This window comes from Sinocyclocheilus rhinocerous, unplaced genomic scaffold, assembly GCF_001515625.1.
Source record: "Sinocyclocheilus rhinocerous isolate Xijiao unplaced genomic scaffold, SAMN03320098_v1.1 scaffold469, whole genome shotgun sequence".
Classification (NCBI taxonomy): Eukaryota; Metazoa; Chordata; class Actinopteri; order Cypriniformes; family Cyprinidae; genus Sinocyclocheilus; species Sinocyclocheilus rhinocerous.
This window is the reverse complement of record NW_015636034.1, coordinates 1,377,137-1,387,637: the sequence shown is the minus strand read 5'-3', so window position 1 is coordinate 1,387,637 and position 10,501 is coordinate 1,377,137. Positions and strand designations below refer to the sequence as shown.

General features: G+C 35.5%; 1 protein-coding gene across 3 annotated transcripts in view; it reads right to left on the bottom strand.

Moving 5' to 3' along the window:
* The window catches only part of LOC107747581 (sodium bicarbonate transporter-like protein 11), an 88,673-nt gene that overhangs the window by 43,370 nt on the left and 34,802 nt on the right, over nt 1-10,501 (bottom strand). For all 3 annotated transcript variants that reach the window (XM_016562178.1, XM_016562177.1, XM_016562176.1), the window contains exons 3-5: nt 7,743-7,865; nt 2,902-2,945; nt 1,690-1,918 (exon numbers count right to left, since the gene is read on the bottom strand). In XM_016562178.1, the coding sequence (XP_016417664.1) occupies nt 1,690-1,918; nt 2,902-2,945; nt 7,743-7,865 (396 nt within the window). The remainder of the gene's footprint in view (nt 1-1,689; nt 1,919-2,901; nt 2,946-7,742; nt 7,866-10,501) is intronic.

Sequence of the window (10,501 nt, the reverse complement as noted above, 5' to 3'; positions counted from 1 at the left end):
CCTGAAAAACTTAGTTTCATAGCTCTCTTTATTCTATTGCATTTATTTGTGCTGTTGTTTGCAATTTTTGTATTTGTTCTTATTTTATTACTGACTTTTTACTTGTTTTTTTTATGAAAATAAAACTTTGCGTTGAAGAAAAGTAGATTTTTGTTTGTATATGTTGTCAATTATAGTCCTTAGAAAGAAAATCGGAATCGGCCAAGAAAATTGCAATCGGTGCATCTCTAGTTATCGCTCTAGATTACTCGTGGGATGTTTTTCGTGTCACTCGTGCAAATAAAAACATTGCGTAATGCTCTCCTACAACCGGACGGGTCAATAAGCTCTTCGCTGACTGGCTTGCACGACAACGTGTTTATGCAAATTTGTTCGCAGCAATCGCGGCGCCTAATTTGCATCATTCGCATCACCCAGTGCAAATTCATGCCTATTCGCATCTTTGCATTGACTTTGTATGTAATCTACTCGTGCGAATAATTAAATTCTCTTTTGGTGTGCACACACCTTTAGTCTAGTAGTACAAAATCTGAGTCTGTGCCCATCATACATTATGTGGTTTTCTGTGAAATCCGTCAGCTCTGACTGACCAAAATCTGCAGACTTTCTGCAAACAGCACCAAAAATCTGTACAAAAGTGATGTAGTGTATTCCAGCATTAACTCAACTAATAAAGTTTAAATAATTTGTAAGAATTTTAATTTGGTTCTTGTATCTTAAAGCTGCAGTCCGTAAGTTTTGCCTCTTTGTCGCCATCTCTGTTTGAAAACCTGGAATTGCAGCTGTGTGCGGAATTATCTAGCTTGCGTGGGTTGTGCGCCAGCACGGCTCCAGCTCGGATTAATCTAATGTTCTGAAGAGTACGTGTGGCAGTCAGTCACCGCACCTAATGACGCAGTGCCATGCTCTAATTTCCCGGGAAAACCTACCAGTACCACTCAAATTAGAAAACATTATTATAAGCTAACCGTTGTGAATCGGGCTAAAGTAAGGCGATAGTTTTGAACACTGGCTGGTTTTGTACTTGCTCAAATATTGATTTTGGATCATTTTTAACCAAAAAAAGTTACGGACTGCAGCTTTAACTATTGACTCAAATATCTTATGTACTCAATCTTGAATTCTACATTTTGTGCTCATTTATATTTCATATGTATTGTATTTTCCTTTCAGCTGCTCCTTCCTTAACTTTTGCTGCACCTTCCTTAACTTTTGTGATTCGTCTCTATTTTCTTTGACTTAATCACTGTCATAAAGGCTTGTGTGTCCTCTGGGAAGGTTTGACAATTCCAGTGAGTCTAATGTGTGAATGACTGGACAGAAGAGTGTTATTATCACCTGACTTCTCTTTATGGGGTCATTCAGAGCAAGCCCTCTCTCTGACACATCCTAGACTGAGTTTCAAAGCTATGGGGTCAGCAGGGATGGAAATGGACTTAATTATTGTTGAAACTCTTTTTTCTGTCTGTCTCTGCACAGTTCCCTCTGTTACTCATTCTTCTGTCCCTTTTTTATGTAAAATCTGTATTATAATTTATAAAGCATTTTAAATTAAAATAACATTGACTAACATCAAACTGCTGTGCTTATATCCTTTGAGGTGCCAGTCAAATCAGCTCTCTGAGGTATTGAGCAACCTTTCATAAGCTTTTCATGAAATAACACACAAATAAAAACAAACACACTCACCATTGACTTCCTGTGACCCTGCGTCTGTGAAGAGGGAGCTCATGATCTCCTCAAAGTTGCAGCTGGGCTCAGCGGTGTGAGGGTCCTGTGAGACGTGGCGGAGCATTGTCTTTAACACATCGTCTAGAGAGGCCTCGTCCTCGTGCAGCAGAATACTGGCCCTCTCCAGAAACCCGTCCAGATCCCTGTGAGCTCGCACTTCCTCCTCAAAGTTCATTAGCTTCACGTACTGAGGGACAACACAGAGGTACATGTAAGCAATGCTAAAAAAAATCTATATAGTGAACAACTTACTGTATAAACAATTTTTTGATTCATATATTAAGCTGCTATTTTTTAAACAATGATTTTTGAACTTTTCCATGATGCATAATTGGTTAATTCTGGACAGGTATTAAAATTTTTTTTTATATATTTTTTATTTATATATAATTATGAAATAATATATTTTTGTTTAACATATTTATATTAAAAAGTATAAATTATTTATTTTTCAATAATAATTTTGATTCACTTTGACCGAATCACTAAAAAGAACTTGAAAGATTGATTCACTCAAATTGGACAGATGCAAAACAAATAAAAAATCAAATAAAACAAATAAACAAATAAAAATGTCCTGATATTTCCATACGTTCCATGACCTTGGGACCACTCATGAATAAGTCATTGGAAACTGTGTATTAGGTTTAGTTTGCATGTATCAGATACTGTGCTGAAATTATTTCTATTTTGGATTATTGTCAAATTTTTTTCATTACAAATTAAATTGTCAGCATTACAATTTGAGTGAATAGTTCATAATTTAAGTAAAAAGTGGTACAATTAATTTTAGAATGCAGAATTAAAATAACGGATAATAATTTGAGTAAAAAGTAGTCAAATTAATTTTAGAATGCAGAATTCAGAATGCTACAATGTTAGAGAAAACCTGATTGATCATGTTATCCAGTACATTTTTTTTCATCATTTTATATCATAAGCTTTGTTTTAAAATGTTAAAATCTTGAAACATTCTTATTTGCATATTTCAATAAAATATACCAGATTTTTAAAAAGAGGTCTCATACTCATGGGTGCCACTGTATGTAGACATGGTGTATCAATACAGAATTCAATTAATGTGCAGTCACAGGTGTGCATATAACTTCAGACGGCGACTATGCATCTTATAAGATCTGTTTGGCATGTGGATGTAATGAAAAGTCTCACCCTTCGAGACGTGTTAAGCAGCACACAGCCGTGGACATCAGATTCTATATGAGAGAGAAGAGGAGGCCTGAGGGGTGAATACTGTGTGCCAAAACAACAAGCATCATAAAACAGCTTTTAGAGTTTTTAAGAAGAGAACGACTAGTTTCAAAGAGAACACTCTGAGACATAAATTGTTAAAAAAAAACAGTGAACATAAAAGCCATCTGCATCAGAGAGCCCCTATTGTGATCTCCTCAATTTAACCCAACATCACAAAATATCTGCTATGAAACAGTTCAGTCCCTGAATACAAAACAAAATATCACTCCCACAACACTGTTTATTAGTAACCGCCAAATACATCACAGCATACTCCATGGATCATGAGCATCGTCCAAACTCTGAAGGGACGGGATGTACTCGTGTATGCTCATGTGTTGCCGTGTCCCTGCCTGTCCTTTATGTGCTTAATTCATGTTTGGTATTGTCCTCAGGTTTGCAGGTTGAGCTTGAAACCCTCACGTGATGGCTGCATGCTAAGTCCTCCTCCATATAGAGATTATATAAAGCAGACAGCCTTTATCAAATAGAGATCTCTCAGTCCTGTGCGCGTGGCCCGCAAGAAGCCCTGCCCCTTGAAAGAGATATTCAGGCAGGATTACCACGACCCGCGGCTGACTCCTCCGCTGCCTTAGCTCCAAGATTAAACAGTCCCTCAGATGGGTTTGGGATTAAAAGGGGAAAATTGAGAATAAAAGCACCACTTTAAAAGCACAACTTTGGGTTTTAATAAGAGGTAAGTCTATGTGTTAAACTAATAAGGTTACACAACCCCTCAAACCTTTTAATGGCTTACAGTCACCACGTGAAACCGGATATTTTATTCTCTCCTCTACCGTCCTTCTGTCCTTCACTTTTCCATTTGTCATCAGCCTTTTCAGATGTTTACAAGTACGCAATATACATTTAACAATTGAGGTCACATCATGTAGAACTGAAATGTACTGCATTATCTAAGCACCTAATTAAACCTCAGTGAGTTGTCGGGTATAAAACTCGAAACCACTGTATTAACATAAGATAAAAGGCAGCATTAATTGAGCTCCAACTACACTGGTGCAAACCTTAATCCAAAGAGAATTCAGCAATTAGCCAGTTATAAAAACCACATCCAATCAAACCAGCATCAATGATTTGCCGGAGGCTGGTAATAGTCAGACGTACTGTATATGTTCAACCCCGTGGTCTTCTGAAATGAGGAGCCAAAGACCCTCTCTCTGTTTACTTATTTAGTCTAATGTAAATTCATGTTCCATTGAAGTTTACAGTTTCATGGTTAAAATTTGGAAATTTACCTTATACAAACTGTAATAATGCTTGTAGGGTTGTATATACTTTATCGTTCAAAAGTTTGGGGTCATTTTCACATTTCTGAAAGAAAGATTTTTGATGTTTCTGAGTCTCTTATGCTCACCAAGGCTGCATTTATTTGACAAGACATTACAGTAAAAGCAATAATATTGTGAAATATTATTAGAATTTAAAATAACTGTTTTCTATTTGAATATATTTTAAAATAAAATATATTACTATTATGGCAAAGCTTAATTTTCAGCAGCCATTACTCTAGTCTTCAGTGTCATATGATCCTTCAGAAATCATTCGAGTTGTGCTGCTTACTGTATTTGTGGAAACTATAATACAATTTTTGGTAACACTTTATTTCGATAGTCCACTTTAGACATTCTATTAACAGTAAGTAACTTTGCAACTACATGTCAACTAGCAGTTAGTAGAGTATTAGTAGACTGTCTGCTTAATATCTTCGAACACTTTCTTTGTCAACTTATTCTACTAACCCTAAACCTACCCTAACAGTCTACTCTGAGAGTTAGTAGACATGTAGTTGCAAATTAATGAGAATTAGTTGACATGTAGTTACAAAGTTACTTAGTTAATAGAATGTCTAAAGTGGACTATCAAAATAAAGTGTAACCCAATTTTTTTATGAATAGAAAGTTTTAAAAAACGGAATTTATTTGAAATAGAAATCCTTTGATCAATTTAATGCATTTGTGCTGAATAAAAGTAATTTCTTAATATAAATATATAAATACTATAAATAAATAAAAACTTGATATAATGTTAAAATACCAAGCAACTGAGACTACCAAAATCGGATTTCTATCTTTAAAATGTGCTGATAACCATTATAATAATACAGGTAGTTCATTAGAAAGCCACATAATCAGAGTTCAAGTGGCCGGTCCTTGAAACATGGCTAATACTCTAGAGTGCACACAAAGACAAAACACCATCAGAGTAACACAGGACACTAAAATAATGCCGTAAACACAACACAAATAACATTAAGTGGAACACAAAACACCATAACATTTTGTCTTCAATAATACAATGACAAACACATTCCATGTACCATTTACTCCAACAAATGGGCATGGTGATGAATTTTTAATTTCAACAAACTGCATGGTAGCTAAAAACCGGCTCACTTACAGGTAATTTCTTGTTTTTCAAGAAATTCGAGTACATTTTGACGAGAATGCAACAGACACTGGTCCTGGCAGTGGATGAGCTGTTACTCTGACATCAATCCATCCATTTCCTCCAGTCTGACGGATTCAGTCAAATTTGTAAAAGAGTAATCGGCCAATGCGTTCCTCACATTTAGGCCATGCTACAGGATGTTGATGAGAACTCATTGGGCTCAAGGGAGGCAAAAAAGAAGCTGCCTCCCTCTATAACTGGTGTGTGACTATGTGACTTCAGAAAAATTTGTGGTTTAGACATTATTTGATCTCATATTAGGTCATATTTGTTTTGCTTTATTTTTATAGTGTGTAATTATTTCTCACCGCCCCTGCCTCGCCCCCAGCAAACAAACAGCATTAAAAACCCAGCAGTTTGCTCAATAACATGGCTGAGTGTTCGCTTCGGCCAACTGCTGAAATCATGGGAATTATCACTTAAAACAAAATGTTTGGAGGCCCTGGTTTATAAATATTGAAACACACACACACACATGCGTGCATGCATCCTACACAGTTCAAACTCTTAGCAGTATGTCAGAGGAGTGGAATTTGGTTTTAATCTAGACAAGTGCTGACGGCTTGTGCGCCGAGGATGACAGAACATCAGACCGTATGAGACAACGTGTGAACAAACCCCACTCATCCTAATGTGAGCCCACCAAATGCACAGCAGGAGTCACTCACGCAGAAAAAGAGAATTTAAAACAGAACTAACTGTATTTGAGTAAACAGAGATAGAACATTTGCTTGTCTAATTCTGGGTCACCTGTCTAGTGATATTACTGAAGCTGCGCTCACTTTCAACAGCAGCAGTGCATTAGGGCAAATAGCAACCCTAATAATAGATATGTTACATCATCCATAAGATATTATACGTTTCAAATGTTTTCAGTTATGCAAAACAGTAAATGCAGCAAAAATCTTTAAATGGGGCTATATTGTAGCATATTTTCCCCCCTTAACATCCAATTATAATGTTACTAGAGGTTTCTTGCACCAAAAGCAGTTCTTGTTTTACATGGCCATTTTCCATCCTCTTTCTGATCCATATTAAACAGGCTGCTTTTCCAACTGTATCTATAAAACTTCTATATGTAAATGATTTGTGATTAGCTAAACTCCATGTAATGATGTAGTGCACTTTCGTTGTTCATCAAGACAGGTCAACTTTTTATACTTTTTTTTTTAAATACAAATTATACTTATGATGTTTAGATCCATTAGCAGTCATTTATCAGTCAGCATAATACTGTAGCATAACAAGTTATACAATATAATAGCAATATAATAGCTGCTATTATGACGATCTTATTTTTTTCCAGATGTGGACAAGAATCAACAATTAACCTTGGAGCATGTGATTCATTGGCATATGATTCATTGGTACTTATGTACACAGGTTTTTGTAAACGCACCTTATTGCAGATGTGGCACACATCCAACATACAGATTTATGAGAGATAACAAAAGCTTTGTTCGGACAGGACTTGATTTACCTGAAAAGGTTAGGTAAATATGCATTGTACAAAAACACATTATGGTATTATCCTGTCTTACCAGGCAAATTGCCTGTTTTTTTTTTTTTGCTAATTCAGTCCTCTGAGAATTGTAATTCAGTGTCTTTGACTGCAGTATATTATTATTTCTCATTATTTATTTTGACCTTTGTTGAATACTGTAGCTAAACGTTTCTCGTTGTGCTGCCTGGTGAACTTTCATTATGGATTTAGACAACTTTAATGGCAACTTTCCTAATAAAATATCAGTTGGTGGTTCATGAACTACTAGTGTCTGATTTAAAAATAGAGTTATATCAATACACAGTAAAGTTTATAGACACAAAACAATGATGAATGATGATGAGAAATGTTGAATGCAATAACATTTGTTTTCCAAAACAATGTCCATTCTTCCTTGAAGACTTAACAGAATGTTTATCAGCGGTTTAAAAGAAACTATTTGGCCTTTTGCATGCACGATATACTAAGAAGTAAATTACAATGGAGATGTTAACGGTTTCCACTGTTTTTTCTTTATTTTTCAATTGTCATCTTTGATTGCATTTTCCTGCAGAGACTGAGGACAGAGAGAAAAGAAGACGACTTTGTGTGGTTTTGAGTGACAACAGGTGACCTGTCACCGTGTGTGGGTTTGGTGGGGGTCTGCGACATAATCACAGCACACCTGAGACTGTTGCCATGGCAACAACTGACCTGCTAACCTGAGCATCTCCAGAGCTAATCAACAGCTCTGGGTCTAACTGCCATCCCACCCTGAACCCGCTCGCAAACACACACATTCACTGACCTGTCCCTCCTTGGTGTGTCTGGTTGCCGTAGAGATGAATGTCATCTCCTGATGGGATGGGAGAGTCCTGGCCCTCCTCTCGCTCCTCGCTCCCCTCCTCATGTTCTTCTCTCTCCCTCTGTTCTAAGAGCAGACACACACACAAAACAGCCTCAATCTATATATACTTTTTAAACACATATTTTAATACACACAAAATGTTTGTAAATATTACATTAAAAATGTTAAAATGCTACAGTAAAAACATTTTGCTACTTTAAGTTGCTTGGTATTTTAACATTATATCACTTAATGAACTAGCCTATATGATTATAAATTGTGAAATATAAAGACACTAATATGCAGTGTTGGGGAGAAACTAACTACATACAGTATAACAGTGTTACACAATTTAATTACAAAATAAATGTAACTGTATTCATGTAACTGAAAAAATGTGTAATTAAATTACAGTTACTTATGAAAATGTTAACAATTACAAAGGGGTTACATCTGAATAGTTTCACACACACACACACACACACACACACAAACCCACATACAGATTTAACCGATTTCTTTCCCAAATTGCATCGACTGCTCTAAAATATGAAACAACGATGTTTAGGACACAGAATAGGACTCATTCTTATTCAATAACTGTTTTATTTCCTATTTGGGTTTATGTATATTTTTCCCAAAGCATTGTTAGATGTCAGTGTTTCCTGTCATAGCTATATGCAAAGGTTTGATTTCAAAAACAGTATCAAAGCTATTAAACTATTTCTAGTTATGATTTTAAATCTGTATTTAACCTCAGAACAATCTCAAAGTAAAACAATGTGCCAAAGTCTGATTTTGTAGTGACTGTGCTTTAAAATTTAAATATTATAATCTTAATTCAAGTGATGAAGGATTTTGAAAGTCTGACAGTGTTGAGTACTACTGTAAAGTTAACCCTGCCTGCTTTTAATGTTTTAAAATGATAACATTTTAAAATGATAACAAAATGACAACATTTGTGGAAAACATTTGTTTGAAATTTAGAAAAGTAATCAAATGTAAGCAGTTACATTACTTTAATAAAGTAATTGAAATAGTTAAACTACTTATTATATTTTAAATAGGTCAACTTGTAATATGTAACCAAATACATTTCCAAAGCAACTTTTCCAACATTGCCAATATGCTATCCAGTAACATTGTCATCATATTACAGTGAATTTCTGGCAACCACAGCTGTAATTTTTTACTGTAAATTTAACAGGATATCTTTTACAGTATAGCAAAGTATACAATATTAATTTACAACAGCACAATATTTATTTACTCTTCATTTAAATAAAATAAAATAAATATCCAATTTCAACTAATCCATACTAATATTGCAGAATTTTTCATATCTACATATATACCTACACTGTCCTCTGCTGACCCTATAAATTACTGACAAACTCATATGTTAAAGTTGCACTTAATATACATAATTAATATGCTACACTGTACATTTAATCTATCCATTCTGAATTGATATTTCAGCACCGATAAGTCAGTTCCTCAACGCAAACACTACAAGGCTTCAATAATCCATACATTTCTCTCTTTTCTCCTGTTGAATACAAAGTGTTCTTGGGGTTTAATACCCCACAGATGTGACTGTGTAGCCAGAGTGTGGCTGAAGCTGTGATTTATCCACACATGGCAGCTCGTTATTGTTCTCGCTTCTCTGGTTGAATGTGGCATGTGAGTGGCTATCGGTTCCATATCTTTCTCCTCATCTATTCATTTATTCACTAATCCTTCCCTCTATTATTCTCTATGTAAAGCTGGAGAGGAGAGGGGGCTGTTAATCCACGTGTGCTCATTGACTCTACCGCCCTGGACCTACGGTGAGCAGGCAAAAGGATATTCCTCTCCCCGACGACGGCGCTCCCCTTTTTTCCCCTTTTCTCGCTCGCTCTTTCAAGCTCAGCGCACCGTGGTTGATCATATTCATAAGTGTTTGATTCACTGAAAGCCTATTCATGAACAAATTGACTCATTTATTGAAAATACCCCCCATACTTTGTTATAATTACGTACGTATAAACAAGAGACCCTTGAATTGAACTGAGAGAGAGAGAGAGAGAGAGAGAGAGAGAGAGAGAGAGATGACATAAACAGTGATTTCTGAAAAGCAATAATGAGAGAATACTTGAGAAATCCGAATATGCCACAAGCTTTACTTGCACTAACAAAATTTACACATTTTATTTTACAGACAACATTTCAGGCACTTTCAGCCCTTTTTTGTTTTTTGCTAGGATTTTGCTGCATTGGGCTTCAATCAGGGCTCCAAACAAAAAAATAGAGTAAGGAGCCATTGGCTCCTATAAGAAAAAATTTTAGGCGCCAAATTATTTTTTTTAGGTGCCACAGAATAAACGTGCTTTATTTATTTAATTATTATTTTTTAACATTTCAATCATACTTTCATGTGATTATGTCTCATCTTTTCTTGAATTTATCAGCAAATCGATCTTTAATCAATCTTGTAGATGACCTGGGGAACTAAGGTTCACTTAAAGTGGGAATTAAACTGACATTTCAGTAAGTTGTACTGTAGGCTTTCTTATAAAATAGGCTACATTTTGCTGTTAATTCATGTTCATTATGTAGGCCTACTACAGTAGTAAAAAGAAAGATATAAATGGTTGTCACTTGAACTGAGGCGCTAAAGCGACCGCGCCTGCCGCATTAAAGAGCGCCAAAACTGTATTTATTGTTTGAATTTCGTTATG